This window comes from Taeniopygia guttata, chromosome 1A (assembly GCF_048771995.1).
Source record: "Taeniopygia guttata chromosome 1A, bTaeGut7.mat, whole genome shotgun sequence".
Lineage (NCBI taxonomy): Eukaryota > Metazoa > Chordata > Aves > Passeriformes > Estrildidae > Taeniopygia > Taeniopygia guttata.
Genome location: NC_133025.1, coordinates 21778236 through 21798630, shown reverse-complemented (window position 1 = coordinate 21798630; position 20395 = coordinate 21778236). Strand labels below are relative to the sequence as shown.

The 20395-nt window shown below is 35.1% G+C and overlaps 1 protein-coding gene across 10 annotated transcripts in view; it reads right to left on the bottom strand.

Annotated features, from left to right (window-relative positions):
* Nucleotides 1-20395, bottom strand: part of CADPS2 (calcium dependent secretion activator 2) — a 284504-nt gene that overhangs the window by 105985 nt on the left and 158124 nt on the right. For all 10 annotated transcript variants that reach the window (XM_072921238.1, XM_072921236.1, XM_030256895.4 and 7 more), the window contains exon 9: nt 2880-2946. In XM_072921238.1, the coding sequence (XP_072777339.1) occupies nt 2880-2946 (67 nt within the window). The remainder of the gene's footprint in view (nt 1-2879; nt 2947-20395) is intronic.

Genomic DNA, 20395 nt, shown 5'->3' with positions numbered 1-20395 from the left:
AAGAAATACAGAACTTGCCCCATTTATTTACACTTGAAGTCTCTTAAACCCTTTTCATTATGGTCATCAGCGGCTGCTCTCACTTAGTACAAAAAGAATCACCAGCACAGTCTGAAATAACACTTTTAAATATAGATCCATGACGGGACTTAAGTGTACTGTTAGTAGTAAATGAAGTTATAATCAACTTTGCCTAAGAATTCAGCAAATTAACATAAATACTTCATAGAATAATGAGTACTCAAAAGTCAGGACTATGTAAAACACATTCTCCGACAAAAACAGAATCAGTTTGTCCTCTTGAACAGTAATCTTGACAGAATATAAGGCAATTCTCTTCCTACAACTGCATTTATTTGAATTTTGTTATTTTCCAGATGTCCAAACACCTGACGATCAGTTGTTCTACCTGTTTTGTAACAAGGGAGAAAACCAACAACCTATGCATTTATGACAGACTGGTACAGAAGTGTGATTGTGACTTATGAGCAATGTCATTAAGGGATGTCCCCACTGGGTGCCCCGACTTTAATGTGCTGGGAGGAGGTGTCACTGCACACCTGGCAGCTGATTCTGTGGTGTCTGCTACAAGCCATCACAGGGCTGCCCACTCCAGGAGTTCAGCAGCAAGAATTACCCAGCGTGGTTTGTGTGTTTAGAAAAAAATTATCCATGAAAAAAATGAATGACTTTTCAAACATTTGACCAGGTAAAATTAAAAGGACAGAAGTGGATCTGCATTCCAATTACTGGAGGAAGATATCAGACAGTAGATTAAGTAAAACAGGTATGGCAGAGGGTTTTTACCAACTGTGTTATGTTCCTGTCTTTTTCTGGGTTTAAATTAATAACCTTTTAGAGAAGTGACTGGATACCAAAGGCAAAAAAAATCAAATAAAATGAAGAGGTTAAAATTTCCAGATACTGTAACCTTTCTATAACATTGATCTGTTCTTTCAGAAACCACTAACAACTTGCAAAAGGTGCAGCAATAATGAAGGTGCACATTACTCACATCACACTCGGAAAAAATCAACATTATTCATCTACTGTCACAACGGAGTTAAATTTTCAAAGTGTGTGTAAACCATACTGGTAGCCTCTGTTCTAGCACTGAATTTCATGTCCTTGATTTTTTACTACTGTAAGCTAAAAGTTAATATATAGAGGAAGACTTGTCAATAAATCAATAATATATCAATACCACAGACTGGTCCATTACTGAATGCTTATTTCACATGTATTGACTTCAGCTTATTTCCAGGGAATGTATCTCAGCAGGACTATATAAATGAGCCAGAGCTGTCTGGACAGTAAATATTGATTTAACATTGTATTTTTTATATGGCTTTATTGAATTGATAGCTGTTTTAAAATGAAATAGATTACTAAATCCCACCACAGTAGGAAAATTCCTGTAATATTCTCCTCTAGTATTTCAATTTCAGCATAGAGAGTAGAAAATAGTTAAAATTGAGTGGAATAAACCAGTCTCCCAGATGATGGTTCCATATTGTACACACATAAACACTGTGTCTCTTAGATGTACAATTTAAAAATCAGATGACACCTATGGCTTAGAGGAAAAGAACAAATTCATTCTTTCTGTGAAAGGAGTGACAAGTAGGATGAGTGTTGAAGAAAAGCATGAAGGACAAAGGAGCATGTAGTCTTACTGTTTTTCTTTGCAACTTGAAATTATTTTCTGTTCACAGCCATGCCTGGACAGCTAGCCTATACAGAGATCTTCCCAACAAATATTAATAGTCACAAAATGTCCTCATCTCTTCACACAGGACCTTGGTAAAATCAGAACCCATATAAATTCTGTAGACTTTACAGAACCTCTTTCAAATACTCTTGGCTTTTAACATTAATAAAGAACTCATTCAGTATTTTTTTTTTAATAACCTTATGATTTAATCACTTAGGAGTATGAGGAGACAAGGTGAGTGTGACTGACAGTATTATAAAGAAATCAGGCTTTCTGCAAAGCAGTTTTAGGAATTTTTGTTCTTAGAAAAGCCTCATTAAGAGGCTTCAGCCTTTGTATGATAGTTATGGAGACTCAGACTTTAAGCGTTTTCTGTCAATAAACCAAAGGAGACAGAACAGCATCTCTGAAATTACTGTGAAGAACATAAAATGTAATCTGAAGAGAAACACCAACAGAAAACAAAAATTTTTTCCAAAGACTCCCTAAAGTAATTCTCTGTTTTGACCACTCAAAATCTACTATTTTGTTTATCTCAAGTCAATATCACCATTCACTAGCATGTGAAAATAGTAACAGTTCCAGGTTAGGACAAAAATTATAAAATGTGAGCATTGCACATTTTTGTGACCAAGAAAAACGACTAGACCATATTTTATGTTACAATTACATAATTTTACCCAATTTAATATTTCAAGGAAGGAAAAAATAGCATTATATATAAAAATCAGAAAAAGTTCTTAATATAAGTATTGTTGCTTTAATTTCAAAGGCAGGAAATATTTGCTGAGATAGAATAAATTTAACAGTAAGTACAGTCCAATTCGTGAAATACTAATTTATTTCAAATTGAGTACTGGTAAAAAGCTGTCATCAGACTATTACAAGGTCACAAAAATTTCATCCAGAATTTTTTATGTTTCAGTTGAAACATTGCTCCGTGTAGAGGCACATTTATATATATATCTGCAAAGCTTGGTAATATTTCTGTTTACTAGGTATATAAATCTAAAAAAAAAAAATCTGGATGTCTCTGTGCTGCAAGAAGCTTGGAGTAGTACTGCATGTGTTGCCTGAAGACACTAATTTACAAACTACTCCAGAAATCATACATAATTTATAGTCCAAGGATTATTGTATTGAAATTTCATGGCTGGCTACTAACCTGAACAAGGACAAAGTAGCGTTTTTTCCATCGCTTCCAAACCTTCTGTCCTAAAGCATACAAGTACCTGCAAAGGAAATAATAAAGGGAGTGGTTTTCCATTAATAAGAAGCATGACATTAGGAGGACCAAAAAAACAATAAATCTGTGTATTAATTTACTCTGTCTACTCAACTGCTTCTTCAGTGTTTTTATATGTAAAAAGTGATTATTCTTCTATTTACTCATAGCATAAAAATGCAGAGACATTCCTTTTCACTCAAAACAAGACAAAAATCAGAAAAAATGCTTATGTTTGCAAAGATTAACCTGCTTATCACTTTTTATTTTACCAATTTTATCTGAAAAATAGAAAAAGTAGCTTAATATACAACACTTTTGACTACACAGAAATACTTTATGCTAGAAAAGTTGACATCCCCAACAGTTTTTATTCCATTTGTTTTCCACGGATTTGCTAGTGTTTATTTAGTCTGTGAGAAGTCAGTCCCAGAGATAGTGTGATAAAATGTTCACGTAACACAATGTCAGCAGACACACAAGATTAAATTTTTTTTCAGAGTAAAGTAGAATCTAATTTTCCAAAAAGAAGCACTTCACTATAAAGGCTCTTAGATTACAAAAACTCCTTGTCAATTTAGCAATTTCCAGGCTTTGAATCAGAGGACATAATCAGGAGTATCAGCCAGTGAGAAGAGAAAGCCACAGATGCTGATACTATTTGGTGGTAGAGAGAGCACACTCATTACCCAAGATTTTGCAGTGAATTTTCTGGCATTATAGTGACACTTCTCCTGTCACTTTGGTCATGTTGCACTGCTGTGAACAAAGACAGCAAGAAGAAAAGGATGAGCTTTTCTGAGATTGTGAGATTGTAAGCAAGAGCCCATGAGTGGTAAGGACCTGCTGCTTAAAACCTGACAGGAGAGCAAAATATTACATATGAGATGTCCCTTCTGGCTGGCCAGCTTCTGTCAAGGACATCTGGTACAGCTGGGACGGTCAAAGGCAGAACAATGATTGTTCAGAGCAATGAATGCTGGCTACACAAGGCACTCTCCAGAGGATGCCAATACACACACTATGAAGTAGCTATAATAACTAGGATGGGAGATGGTTGGTCAGATGCACATGGGCCTCTCTGGTAAGAGAATATGGTCTGCTGCCCTCTACTCACTTCTGTGGATTTGCTGCCCAGTAGTTTGCACCTCAGTCAAAAAACAGAGCAATGAACCAGCATCTTATGTGAAATGCGTAAGCAAGATAAAGGCAGAAACTTTTTATACCTGTCCTGGGTGTACTCTCAAGAATGTTTTCTCCCACATTAGGCACCACAAAGGACAAATTTATGTCTAAAATAAATGTTCAGTGTACTGATTATTAATGGTTTGTCAGATTATGTAGTGGCTCCCTTATTATTAGTATGGAAACAGTGTTTGTACTTAGACTTCTACACCTGTATTGAAGGTCTACCTTACTTGGTTACTCTGCTTTTTATTGGTATGAGAAGGAAAAAAATTGGCTTTGTGTACACAATTACCAGTTGATGCGGCCTTCTTTGAATAGTCCAGATCTAGCCACAGTCTTTTTAACTTCTTAATTCTGTGACTATTATAAATTCAATGAAAATAAAGGAGTAAGGGTTACGTCAGAAAGGGTACAAAAAAAGGACCTACAAGGGTTTATTTTAAAATTTATAATTTTTTGAAACTAAGCAAGTGTTAACCTCACACACTTTTGTTCGTACATTCTTCCACAAAACATGAACTCTTTTCCTTCTCATGTTTCAGAGCATTAGCCTTCCCCAAAGCACACAACATTGCTATTGCCATGCTAATCTGTTTACTATTGTCAGAGGGTGGAGGGGAAATAAATTATGAATTTCACATAGCCTTGAAGCTTAATGACCTAAGGGAGAAAAGTAAAGAAGTCCACAGGTGGCCTTTGGTCTCTTTCAGTCCTAAGACTGCCCTGTGCTTCATGGTGATTCTGCTACTGCATCCCCCTGCATCCCCTGGAGTATCAAGAAGGCTTTTTTATATATGTCAGAAGGTAACTGCCCCATTTTGAAACTGTATTTTGAAAACTCAGTTGAAAATACAGCCCTTCAAAGCTACAGTACAAAGATATCCTGACCATGTTTCCACCCTCTTGGCATGTCTTAAACGACTGTAAAGAAACCATAGATTAACAAAGACTTCTTGCCTCTTGCACATCAGAAAATGAGTAATCACACCTTAGAAACTCTGTGCTTATTCAATGTCATTATTAACTGATCCTACTGCAGAAAAGTGCTTTTAAAATAATAGGTATTAAAAGAACATTTTTTATCAGAGAAAAGGTGATGTTTTTCTATTACTTGGCCACCTTTTAAACTACTCTTCATTTAAGATATACCACCTATAGTTCTGCAGTACAGGCAGAAATACTATAAGATAGTAAATTCAAACGTATAAAATAATAAAGCACACAAAAAGAAATTAAATAGCAATGTGCACTTTTATTCCTCCTATAAATCACTTCCAACTAAGGTGCTAAATAAGAGCTTCCTTGGAGAACAAAGGAGTGGAACATTAACTACCTAACATTAAAATTCAAAAATCTTACATAAGAGCAGGTAACAAAGAAAGTTATATTCATGACACAAAGCTGGGGTTTAGTATAGAAATGCAAAGACTTATGCTGTCTGGTTTTACAAATCACTATAAACACATAATTATGTTATTAATCCCTCTTCCAGTGCCATCTTTAATGGTACCAGTTTTTTTCTAAAGTTTCAGCCATCTACAAGGAATATATCCTGTGCTCATCTTAAGTGTGTCTGCTCCTGAAAGATAAAAAGATTAATTCTTACTCAAGAGTCTAACATTTTCAGGTGGAAGGATCCACTGAGGTTTTTAGAGTCTTCTTTGAGCCTTTCTTTCTCATTCATGTTCTATTTGGAGAAAAAAAAATAAGAAAAAGAAAAGAATAATGGACACAAAGTATGTAAGAATCTTCAAGAACCTTCCTGTATTTAGACAGTAACATCTAGGATCTGCAGAAACTGCAGTTGAGGTCTAGAACAGAAAAAATCTAAAATAGCCAGTTTTCACAATTAAATGACACTTGGGCTTCACAACTGGGGAAGAAAATTAATAGGTTAACAGATTCAGAAGTGAGCTAAGTCTTAGAGCTAAGTTGAAGAATGTTACATTTTTAAGATGGACAACAGCATAACTTTCCATGAGTCTCAGGTAAAGGCCAGTACTGCAAACCAGAAGAGAATCTCACAGTCATGAACTCACAGAGCTGCAGCCTGCTATTTCTCTACCCATAAGGGTATTTGTATTCACCCAGAAGCCACGGTCACTCTCTCCATCCAAAATAATATACACAAAATGCACAGCATCAGTTGCTCAGACTATATTAAACATCCTCAGCATCAACAAGAAACACAGAACAGCCATTCAAACACTGTACCTTTAGGCAAAAGATTTTGTGCAATGCAAACAAGAAACTGATATTCAGAAGTGCCACTTGCATATTTCTAAACACTAAGCACACCATTTGCTTCAATTTTCTTGCTCTCATTCGGGTTCCAAAGTTGGAATAATCTAAAATAATCCTTGAATTATTAAAGTTCAGCCATATACAGGGAAAGAAGACACTGAAATATTTCCCCTTTATCTGAACGCTATAATAGCTTAGATTATATAACTGCTTAGATTTGTTTTGACTTCTCTTTAAGATCATGTTTTAAGAATGTTTAATAAATATTCTGACAAGGAGAAAAAAATTGATGTTTTCATGTACATTGAAACATATACAGGTGACAGATTTCTATTCTGTAAAAATATACAATAAATGAGATATATACACATAACATCTATGTCTGTACATATGCACATTAGAAAGTATATTTAGAGTTTCTATGCATGTGTGGTTGCCTTCTTCAGTTTTCTTATATTACTCACATGATTACCAGTAACTTGAGACTAATACACCTGCTTTTACTAATCACATAGAAAATATGTTAAGTCATGAAGTGGCACCGCAATGCAAAGATTTTCTAACATGCTTTGTAGTAACAAGAAAATGCAATCAAATGCACAAACTATGCTATCACATTTCTGAGACTTTTTCTTTTAAAAACAGTTCTGCAATCTTCTTTTCAATATTATTTAATACTGCTTTCTTTCTCTTTACTCACTCCCAAATGAAAAAATAAAAATTGGATTTGTATGAAGTCCCAGAATTACATGATTACAACATGGCACGAAAAAACTCTCATTTAATATTTAAAGTTATTTTTCCTGGAAAACAAATAAAATTACAAGAAATTACATTTCCACTACAAAACACAGAAACCCCCAGATAAAAATGTTTTATATATCATCTCATCTCAGTCAGTATCATTTTCTTCTCCAGAAACAGAGTAAATAAAATGAACAAACATTTTCTTGTAAAAGTCTGGGCATAACCATGTTGTAAATTACATAAAGTTTGAGTATCTCTCAAAGTGCATTTCCTTGTACTACCATAATGCAAAACCATGTTGCTGAATATTAAAGCTCAGTTTCAGTTACGTGATGACATACACAGGAAGGAAGATGGCAGCTTATTTGCTTTAAGTCCTCACCGCACTGTGAGAGTGCAGGGTTCCACTTTTCAATGAAAAAAATCAGCACTAATGAATAGCTGAAAAAGCATAATTGTGTGTGGAATACCAGAGCTATTCACTGAGGGAGAAATGAGAATGGACTTACTCCTTCTACAGAGATCATTTTTATATCAGCCTTTTTATTCTAAGAAATGAAGCAATCTATCTACATTTTGAATGATAAATTCTCTACTTGTAAAAGGCTTCATTTATCACAAACAATGAAAAAAATGTAGAAAGAAAAATCAATACGTGTAGCAGTTTAGTCCAGCAAAGGCCTTTCTTAAAGAGAAACCTCAGTCAAGGTTGAAAGAGCAATTAATGCAGTCTCAAAAATCTGGGCCACTCTGATAGAGTTCGGTTAACATGTGGCAGAAGTAATCATCCACTTGTGAAAATGATTTTCAGTTCATTCTCAAACACCTTTCAGACACTCATGATCCCATTTAACTGACAACAATACAGGCTATCCGTGGGCATCATTGCATTTGCTGAGAGAGCCAATGGGGACCAAATGCCCACAGGCACTTTCAGTCATCCCGTGCCTTGCATAAAAGGAATCTTCCTTGCACTGAATTCCTCCTTTTATTTAACCCTGCAAGATTAAGAAATTTCTTTGTTTTCAGTTGAGGACGAGGAGAAAACTGATTCAAGACAACAATATGACCTGGGTCATAAGAAACCTAGCTGTAAACATTCTCAGATTCATTTTAGTCCTTTCTGGGCTCTTGAGAAAGAGAACTAAATAAGCCTTCAACAGATGGAATGAAAAACAATCAGCCTAAACTACTGTAATTATGCCTGCTAAGAATAAAGAAATGTTGAAGAATGCCAAGTAATAAAAACACCACAGCCACAGAAAACAGTTCCATTTATTCCAATAAGCAAGATACTTATCTTATGAACAGGAAAATGTGTGGCTTTTTTCCCTGCTAAACACTTTTCACTTACAGTATAAATGGTTTTAAAACTGCTGGACGACCTGATATCCCTAGATTCTTTAACAGTGATATCTTACTGCACTCTAGAGTGCTTCACCATTTGTGAATATGCATGCCAGTACTTATGGATCCAGAGAGGTAACTACAATGGCAACTTGAGAATTATTAATCTAATTTATGTCATAGCATGAAACCTATTTGGCATGTAAATGTGAGTGTTTGTCAAGACAGAAAAACATTCTTTAGCCTTGAGAGAATTCCAAGCAATAAAAGAATGAAATCCTTCAGATGCAACACAAATGTAGAAAGCACTCTGATTCTAATGCAATCTAATTGCAATGTAAACAGGTAATGCAGCACTACTGCAAAACAGCTGGTGCTGAGGAGCTGACATTCACCCTCTGCTTTTTGAGGCAGTTTACTTTGGACTAGCTCTAAACTGAACCTATGGACAAAACAGCTACCAGTGTTTTGTGTAATATATGGGTACACCCCTGAAGGTGATCTCTTGGTTTAATTTCATCTAAAAAGATAATAGCCTGTGACCACAAAAGCAAAGAAAGCAGGAGCTAAGAGACTGGTTTTCAAGCTGAAAACCTAAATTTAAATTCTGATGTTGAAGTAGTAAAAAAAATTTAAATGCACTGCTCTCCCTTGAGCATTCATTTTGGCTGTGGAAACTATTCTTAATGCTGACAGACCTTAAAGAACTTGCAAGCATCTTGAGCATCCAAAAGCAGCTGGGTGCCCAGCCTAGACATCTTTCCATGCCACTGGCACTGCAATCAGATGGAAAAGACCAATGATCTTTTTTCCAGCCAGGCAGTGATATTTTCTGTGATCTAGAAAGCCTAAATTGCCAAGAACTTACTTGCATGAAAAATTTACTTTTGTTTCCAGGTCATACACATCCACTGATGGAAACAGTCAAAAGGTGTTCAAAACTTTGATGGTAGAGGATGGTATGAGCAGAGAGCTCCTTCAGGATTGATACTTGGCTTTGATTATCTCTGACTGGTTATGTACTGCTTTTCACTGCCATCTTTTTATTGATATAATTTTAGTTTCATAAAGAATACAGACCTCAGCAGATTTTTTTTTTTTTTAATAAAACATGTTGGAAGAATGAGATACATAGATTTTCATCCTAAAGAGAGTAAATTCTAAGTATTTTCATAACATTTCTTATCATTATCATGAGTAAGTATTTTGAAGTACTTATGAATTAGTATAAAGTGGTATATCTAAACTAGCAAAGGCATGAGAATGCATTTAAACTTGGTATCTCTATTTGTGATTTGAAATGAAGGACAGAAATTATGATAATGAATGAGTTTAGAACTTTCCTTTAATTCCTGCACACAGAAGATGTTCATTCAGAATGATAAGATGTTGTCAAACTATTTTTAAAAATTCTTGATAGCTGGAATTTAAAAAAAAACCCTAAAGGAATTCAATTAAAACCACCACTTAAAAACATCACCAAAGCTTTGAAACAAATCAGTTTAGCAAGTTCTCACTTACATAGCATTATTCTCATAATAGGAGCATTACTTGACACTTACTCAAGTGCCTTATAAACCAAGCAATTACTCCTCACAACATGTCCATTGCAGGAGGTTAGTATTTCCACATTAATTTCTGTTGGGAGAGAAACCGAAGTGGAAAAGAGCAAGACTGATGAAAACTTGAGGTCCTAGTGCACCAGAAGAAACACTCAGGAAAGCCTCACAACAGCCCTTATCTTCCAGAAGTTGGAAAATGCATTTCAGAAGCTTGTAAAGCTGTTCAGCCTTTTAACTGTGTGTCAAAACATGCAACACACTTATGATTAAAAAAAAAAAAAAAAAAAGTGAAAAAAGAATGTTCTAAAGGGAAACAGCAAATTAAATGTATTGTCTTTACAACTCCACTCAGCCATTTTCCATGATCATGTTTCCTTTGTATTTTGTATGGATCCACTGTAAAGTGCTTGAGGTATATATCCTCTTCAGAACTTTGCAGATTACCCTTTGGAAGCACCTTTCTGTCTCCATGGGCTCTCCCAGAACCCTACAGTGCAAAGACTCCCAACTTAGCTGTGGTAATTAGTTACGTGAAAAGAGATTATACAAAGGAGGTTTTCTATACCTAGGAATCATGAAAGTCAACCATGTGACATTCATGGAAAATGTTTATTTGCAGCCTGACAAAATTATTCATTCTAAAGCACAATTCAGAGTAATAACCTTGTTTGCTCTTTTCAGCCAATTCTACAAGATAAAACTTCCGTGGATGCAATGGCTGAACTTAGCTAATAAAGAATAGAGATTACATTGACTATAGAGATTTCAAAATGTTTGGCACACTTGGCAGAAAACAATTCTTGTTAGTTGTGCAACTACAGAAGTATCCAGAATGAAAAGCGATAGAGTACAACCTAAGCAGCAGTGGCAAAAATGCAGTTACCTTTTTGGAATTCATACACAGTCTTTTAAATAGCAGTCTCTCCCCATGTTGCAGAAATAAAGAGCTTTTTATTGGGAACTACATTATTTTCTTCTGGATTGAAATTTTGACACTTCATGCTCTCATACACTAGAAAACTCCCTTTTAACTTAGCAGACTTCATGTAAACACTGGATCCAATGAATACCACTTTTCTTTCTACCCAGCGCACAACAGCAAGAAAACACAACACTGCCTGTGTATCAGTGGTGTGGACTGTTCTCCATCGTGTCTCGAGCACCTCTAAGGAATGTAGGAACAGTCAGACATTAATTTCCACTCTTACACAGAAGTGCCACCATTGAGGCTTGTTTCCATAAGTCAAATTAGTTACATTTGATTGTGCATGTTAAGCATTCCTGGACAGGCTGCGAAAGAGAAATTTAATTGCAATGAATGTTTGCATACTCCAAGAGTCGTATCTGGCTCAGAAAGTCCTTCATCTGCAGATGGGTGGAGTATGAAAGAATAAAGATGTCAGAGAAACAAATAGACTTCAGACTCCACCTCACTTTGGAAGAAACTTCTCCAAAAGAACACAGAAGTGACACTCAGAAGCACTTTCACGCCTGTGTCTTGTTCTCAACAGGAAATGGAAAGAAGCATGCAGGTGTATTTTCCCACAGATTCCTCATATACTCACGCTGATACTGCCCCTAGAAGCTTCTTCATCTAGAAATAGTGTCTCTGTGTTTGAAACTTTTGAATGGATTTTTGCTTAAATTAGTTTTAGTAATGATTTTCTCAACCATTTTAAACTTTTAAATTCTACACCCAGTGGCACAGTTCCACATCTGAACTAACTGTGCCTGAAAGCAGCTTATACAGTTCATACTGAAACTGGCACCCACTACTACTATTCAGCAATTGTCTTGTAGCACTGGAAAAGAGAGATTCCAGTGTGCAGGAATTTGTTGTAGAACCATTAGCATGATTGGATGTTTATCCTTGGAAATGTCACACATAAGCAAACAATCTAAAACTGATTTCCGCAGGACTTATACCAGAAAACAAGAGAAATGCATCACTGAAAAATGTATCCCCTTTGAGAAAGTTCGTTATGCTTTTCTTCATGGTATTTAGGATTTAAAAATTGATTGATATAATTAGGAAAAAATTCCTAAGATGGTTTTGGTTTGAGTGGTGGTTAGGGAAAAAAAAAAAGCTATGCAAGAAAGATATAAGCCTATAAAAACAGCACATATTTGCTCTTTGTCAAAAGTTCTTTATCATAACAAATATGTAGAAAACAACACATTCAAATGCTGTTCCCCTACTGGATTTACTAAACTGGAACTGATTTGTGATGGGAGCTGTAGGAGTTTAGGAGTACAGAATATTGCCTGTGAGGGAGCATCAGAGCCATCTACTGGGGTCATTCCATTGCTGCTGCACAGACTTGTCTGACAACTGTCTCCCCAAAACTGCAGTGCTGCAGTGATATTCACCTACAAAGCTGCCATTAATTTTTTTTAATCCATAAAATCTAAGAGAAAATAGAAGCTCTAGTGCTGATGAATTGGATGCGAGAAGAGGTAAGAAGTAAAGCTTCTCCTTACTTCAAGTTTTAGAAATACTTTTTGAAAAATGGAATTTATTTGTAAATAACACAAATGAATGAAATGTCTTCCATGGTTGTTTGGGTGATCAATTTAAAAACAAACATTACAATGAATATTTTTAGTGATATTCATAATTATTGTTCAAATCTGAGATTGAGATTTTTTTAATCTCTTTCCCCAAAGAGAATTTTACATGTGTGTATATATATACATATATACATATATATATATGTGTGTATATATATACATACACACATATACACATATATACACATATGTATAAAAGGACTAATTTCCTGCTACAGCTCAGTCAAGCATTAGAGGATAGAACAGTCCTGTGTCCTGTAAACACATAAGAATAGCTGCCTCCACTCTTCAAATATTTTATTTACTACAATATTATAACAGAATTTATTGGAATTTGCAGTGCTAAATTTTCAACTAGGCTTTAATAACTCCCACAACTAAATATTTTAAAACCTGCTTCCAAAATAGATCATGTATATACAGACTAAAACTCAACGTTTATAGGTACTAAGAAGCTATACTTTGAAACTCTTAAAATTAACATGCAGTTCCTTTTGGCCAGGAAAACACTCACTTTTTTCAATTATAAACACTTTTACAAGACAATATAAACAATCAAAAGTGAGATTAATTTAACTGCATTATAAGCATACTCCCATGTTCTCCCTTGATTTAACCATGCTGCCCTCCTGTGGATGTCAGGACAAGTATAATGCCATGGCCCAGGCTAAAAAAATCTGGTTCAAATTGATCTCAGTTACCTGCTTGTGACAGACTTGAAGGGGAAAGAAAATGCCACTGCGTTATCACAAAAAGTGGTTAAATTAAACTTCAGGGCAAGGAATGTGAAACTTATATTTCAAATAGTTTTGAAACGAGTATTTTAAATTAGTAGAATTTCTTATTGTTCCACAAATCATGAAACTGTGGAAGCACAGTGTCATACATATTAATAATACATTTATTCTCAAATTAGAGGGAGAACATGCACCGCATAGTGATGAGTTACTTCATCTGCTGAAGTGCCAACACAGTTGAACACATACATTATAGAAATTATCCAACAATTCAAAAAGCATAGAAAAAAATTGCAAAAGTATCAGTGTTTGGTAAACCACAAAATGCAAATTAATTAAACTGTAATCTTTTTTGTATGATATAGAGATACTACACACATCTTTAGAAATTATTGAGTAAAAGCTATGTTACATCTTCAAAGAAAAATATACAAGATGATTTTGAACAGAAGAATCTAAAATTAGGAGAGGTCTATTATCAATTATTCAAAAAAATTTTCTCTTGCAAAAATTTTTCTTTTTTTATCAATTACATTTACATAATATCTCTGTTGTTATAAGGTGTGTTAATAATCAATAGGAAATTAATATTATGCACTAAAATGTTTATATAACTTGAGCTCATCTATTCTCAAGAGTTGTCAGATTTGTTAAATCACTGGTTTAAAACAGAACAGTGCAAAACCCTTAAACTCGTAAAGTGCAACTGCTGGAGTGGCACAGGACAGTTGCTTTTCTTCCAGACTAAATTTACAAATGCTGACAAACTGAGCTTAAAGTCTAAATGATAAAAAATGCTTTAAATTATTTTTATCTCTGATGAAAGACTAAAATTTTTTAATGCTACAAAATGTAGTGTTATTTTCTGATGCTAAAATATGTTAGGAAGTAAACACTTTTTCTTTAAAATCTGCTTTTACTCAGAAACAAAAATGAAAAGTGAAATGTTACATTTTAAATCAAGCTGCTCTGTCAAAATATTTTTTATATTGTTGAAAAGACTGTGAAATAAATAAGAAGTCTCCGAAATACGAAAAAATCTAAGAAATTCTTTGGGACCAAACTAGACAAGACAGTTTAGTCACATGCCACTTTTTGCCAATTAGCAAAGTTGCTGACATGCCATATCAATAAAAAACAAATGACCTAAGCAGTGGGACTAATTAAATGAAATAAGGTAATTAAAAGCTTCTCAATATATAACAAAAAAATATGGCTGAAAGTGTTCTATAATGTTGTCATTTTATTTTCCCATTATCTGCTTCTCTGCTGAGTTTTAATCAGTATATCTATATGCATAAAACATAGTGCCCAGATGTTAATGTGTTGATGGCAAGAATCAGGTGTTCAATTAAAATATATTGAGTGTGCAAGGAAAAAAACCAAGCCTTCCATTAAGGAGACTATATACAGCTCAATTAAAAATGAATGTAACATTTGTGATTAAGCTGAACACTCACATTCTATAATGGCAATTACATGATTACTTTATTAACTTAATAATCCAATTCTAATCTAAGGATCACAGTCATTTTCTGTTTGAAAATGGATCCATCGCTCTCAATATAGAAAATAATGGTAAAGATGCATTTACACAAATTGTTGGTTTCCCTCCTATGAAGCTCTTTTTATTTTCATCAGTAATGAATAAAAACACCTAATTGTAACATATGTACTATTTGTAGAAATCTTAGCCTAGCAAGTGTTCTCAGCTACTAGCAATATTTGTAATATTTAATACCTGTCCCACACGCATTGCTTGAATAACTCCACTTTAATTTGGATGCCTTCATTGCTCAGAATGTGTTTCTAAATGGCTTGACTAAAAGATCTGTAGAATTACATCCCATGCCCAGCCTATTGCTCTTAATCTAAAAATAATCATTCCATACTCTTAAATTGTTAGACTTTTGCTTTGGATCTTAACTTGCCCTTCAAAACTAAGACTTTAAACCACATGAAAAAGGTTAGAGATCTACAAACATTCAGTTTTAGAAAAGAGAATTGCTGTCAGCTATCCAGCTATTAGGGGAGTATATTTTTAGACACACTTCTCTACACCAACACTACTAAAAACTGAGCCAAGTTTCTTACTCTCTTTCACTTGGTCTATGACATAGTGCATTCTATTTAAGACTTTCTACATAGTGCATTCTACTTAAGAACCTAAAATGATCTCAATATTTAAATCAGCAGTTAAAATCACAAATGTAATCAGCCATGATAAAAATGCTAACTTCTAAGCCAGTGATTTACTGAGCAAGAGCAACTAGTTGTGCATTTAGGAGAAGGTACACTTCTCTCATCACAACCATATTGATTTTCGTATTTGGAAAAAAATATGAAGAAAAGAAGATGACCGTTTTGGGCTGGTAATCTTCTAACATTATCAGAGAAGCCCTCCATGTGGAAGAAAAGCGAAGCTGGTCTGATGCCAATGGAGACTTAGCAGTGGAACTCAAACCTACCCTTCCAGAACACTTCCCCTGCCCATTTGTCCCCAGACTAGTCCATACAAACAGCAGCATGAAAGGCAGTCTTAGAGATCTTTGCTGTCCATTGCTGCAAAGACAAACCATGCACAGGATTTAACATACATGTGCAGGAATTAACATACATGCATTTATCTTGAGACCCCACCCAGAGCACTGAGTCCAGCCCCTGGGCCAACATAAGGACAAGGACCTGCTGGAGTGAATCCAGAGGAGCATCACAAAGATGCTCAGAGGTATGGAGCACCTCTCCTATGAAGAAAGGCTGAGAGATTTGGGGCTGTTCAGACTGGAGAAGAGAAGGCTTTGAGAAGACCTTAGAGCAGCTTTCCAGAACCTAAAGGGAACCTACAAGAAAAGAGGAGAGGGACATTTTGCAAGGGCATGTAGTAACAGGACAAGAAGGAATGGCTTTAGGCTAAAGAAGGGTAGTTTTAGATTAGATATTAAGAAGAAATTCCTTCCTGCAAGGGTGGTGAGGCACTGGAAAAGATTGCCCAAGGAAGTTGTGGATGCCCCATCCCTGGAAGCGTTCAAGGCCAGATTAGATGGGGCTTTGAGCAACAATGCTGAGTAGGCACAAAGTTAATTTAAGATGGGATTAAATTGAAACAGGTTTGTAATGGTAAGCACACAAAAAAGAGGATTTGTAGTGCGGGATAAGTTGTTCTGTACAGTTTTTATTTAAATAAAAAGACCGAGAGAGCTAATAGTTCATAACTCTGTATGAAAGCATTACTAAACTGATGACATTACAGAAATTGTAATGTCTGTAATGCCTACCAAGGTGATGCCTATCTGGGGATGAGACATACTGAAGGCCCCTGACAAAACAATACAGTATTGATCTGCCAGCACAATTGTATAACAGGACATGGACTATTTAAAGGGCGCTAGTTATGACAAACATACTATTTGATAAAAACAAAAGTATTACAGGACCATGGGGCTTTGCTATTATGTCAGAAATAAATGCAATAATTTAATAATTTAAATTATACTACTGTGGAGAAAAAAAAAAACCCAACAAACCACTTAATTGAATTTATAAAAACTTACCTCTGCCTTTACATTCAGTACTGTGTTAGGATTATTTCTGCCCATAAAGAATAGTGTATTATGGGTTGAAATTCACCCTCAGATGCAGGATAGCACAACTGACCCTAAAGTTTCTGAGGCAACATTCTGAGACAGAGGTTGGATTATTCACATACTTATAGTTTCTGAAAATAATTTTGCTGCCATTTTGCTCTGATTTTGTAAAGGCTTATATTCCAAAAGACAAAAATTAGGTGAATTTTACCTTCCTAGAAGTAACAGATGGGCAGCACAAGACAGAAGGACATAAGAGGTAGGTGGCATGCCCCTACCCTTGCAGTTAATAGGACTGGCACTTTCAGGATTGAAATAATGCCAGGCCAGGCCAGACCATATGCAGTGTCAATGTACGTCAGGTGAAAAGAATTCTCTCTTAAATTTGATGTCACAGATGAATGTATGTTATCAAGAAACAACTCAGATCACCTGATGAGAAAGGCTAATAAATAAACTGCATCTTTCACCTGCATGGTATTTGTGATATACTTATTTGTAGTAGAATAAAGCAATAGAAACAAAATCTAAAACAACTATTTAAATGATGATTGGTCATGCAGTCTGGGAAAATAAGAATATTGCTTAGACGACTATGTACAGCATAATGTTATGAATATCATAATCAGTTACGCCTCCATTACTACAGACTCATGCATGTAAGGAAGTTTCTAGACAAGTTTCAAAATAAACTTAGATGGCAAAAAGTTAAAAATTGTAATCTGAAATAAAAAATATAATACAAAAATAACACATAGAGTCTACCATATATAATTCTGGAATAAGTTATGAAGAAGGAATATTTGCACGTGATTTCATTCTAATGATACTGTCAGCATATTTTGGGTCCATTTACAGAGCAGCAAATTCAAGCAAAACTACAAGTCACATTTTGCTCTGAATGATGCTTTTCCAAAGCTATGGGAACTGTGTGACAATAGCACGAAGAAATTTCAGCAGAAGCCAGCCTGAACTTTCCAGTCAGACCAAACTCCTCAATTACACTGTAGTGTTACTGTGAAGTTCCTGATATCTGAACTTATTACTGCAAATTGTAAAACACTTCTGATATGAGAAATTTCTTCATCATTTATTGTATTAAAAATAAGCAGCCTCCTCTATGCTTTCCTTTTAGTAAGATCAATGATGCATAGTCAAGAAAAAAAATACTGCCCATATTTCAGCTCACATCCATGAAATTACTCAGATCATGATCTTCCCTGTGAGGACCTAGTAAGTCATGCATTTTTTGCTACAGCATGACAACAATTAATATTTTAATACTACCTTCAATCCACATAGCACTGACTGGTCAGACCATCTAGTCTACTTTCTACTGGTAGAAAAAACATATGCAAATGGAACTTTGAAGTTATTACTTAGTGTTTAAAAAAAATCCCAGTTACAAATCAAAGTTTTTTCTCAATTCCTCCCCTATAATTTTATTGGTCTATTTGAAGTAAAATATTAGTGGATCATTTCACCATCCAAGTTACCAACAGCTTTGCTATTTTAATGAAAGTAGAAAAAACCCCAATTTTTTCACATTAATAACTTTCCAAAGTTCTGGTTTGAGCATTTCCAAAACCAGGCAGAACTTTTTAGATTGAATTCTTTGTATATATTTTTTTAAAATACAGTAAAGCAAATATTTATAAGCACAAATGCAAGATTTCACACAACATGTATTTAATGTACTTCCAGGACTGAAGGCTTAATGGAACCTTTGACATGGACATCAATTGAAGATGCTGCCCAGTTTGGGCTAACCCCTTCCAGGTACTTAAATCAAGTACCTAAACAAAATAAGATTTATCTACATTGGCTAATTAGTCTGAGTAAGGAGTGTGCTTATGAAGAAAGTCTCCTCATTGCCCCAAAGTTGCAGCATTTCACACTGCAGAACTGATCCACAGCAGGTGAAGTAGACTCCTCTTGCATTAAACGAAATCAGCTGCGGTGCTCAGCTAGTGTGCCTCATATATGCCAGCCACTAAAGTGTTGTAAGCCTAGGACAAGACAGGGCAGAGACTGAACTACATCACCAGAAATCACTAGCAATCACTGAGTCTCTGTACAGATCTGTTTGGGCACACTTCACACTTGGCTCCTTTTGTAGCCAAGAAGACAAATGCCAAACAGAGATCAGGTCTTCCAGATTTTCCATCTCTTTGTATTGGGTAACATAATTTTGGTAGCCATCAGTGGCTAAAAATTCTTCATAGGTGCCTCAGACGAGCCCAATTTATTGGTCTTTGAACAATTAATTCTTTAATTCTTTAATTCCACAGTAGGATTAGCACATGCAATTAGCCTTCTTAGTGCAGGGCTGAATCTCATCCCACTGTTGCAACAAATGGCTGCTGCTAGAAGGTACTCAGTTGACCAAGCTCTCTCAGCAGTGATACTGCATTCAAATTTGCCCATATGGAGAAGACATGATGCAGCACAGCTCATCACCATCTTTATGGCCTGGAAATTATCTTTTCTCTTTTGTGATGAGTTGAGAATTGCTACCAAAGGTTTTCTCACTCATTTTTTCCCTAACACCTGCACACAAAGACCAAGAAGTTCAGATGGGAAGAGCTTTAACGTTAAGAATTGCAAACTAAAAATTAATAGTATAAACTAGAAAAGTCTACCTAGATGTTCCATGGGTCACTGAGATGTTTGGTCATATGTTCTGAGATATTACATAACAAGAGGAAAAAGAATTGGCATTTGTATATGAATGCAAGGCACTATTAAGGTAAACCGTAAGAGATAATCCATGCCAGAAGAAGAGTTTAGGACACAGTGAGAATGTGAATAACTGCATTAAAGAAGGCTGAGAAGAGAACAAGGTACAAAACCCAGTATGCAGGAAATAGACAAGTACCAGCATGAGCACTCACCCCAACTGCTTATTTTGTTAGGTTGAATAAGGACTTTAGCAAACCTGAGCTAAAGAAAGATTTGACACACACGCAGTACTTATCATGGGGATTTTCTATACCTGATCAATTATGCATACTCCATCCTAGTGAAGGCAAGGAGATATTGAACAAGTGTTGCTACAGTTATGATCTAAAGAATATACAACTGAACCTGCATCACTGTCTATCAGAGCTGAAGAAAACCCATCTTAACATTTCAGAAGAATGGAGCTTTAAGGTGAAATATAAAAAAATAAACACCCTGTGTAAAGAGTTATAACAATTTTTTAATGTGAGGGTAGAATCACAACTTGAATATAAATTACATATTAATAAAACCAGATTATTTAATCTATTCTCAATTCTTTTTCTTAATTTCTACAAAAGTTATGAGCAAAAGCAAACCAAAACTTCTGATAAGAAAATAAATATTTTAAGTTTTACGATCAACCTTGCCTAACCCATAGATATTTTTTACGTGAAGTCTGTTGCGATTAAGCTAACTGAGTTTGGATCTAAATTTATATCTCAGCTTTTACAAATATTTCAGATTAACTTCTG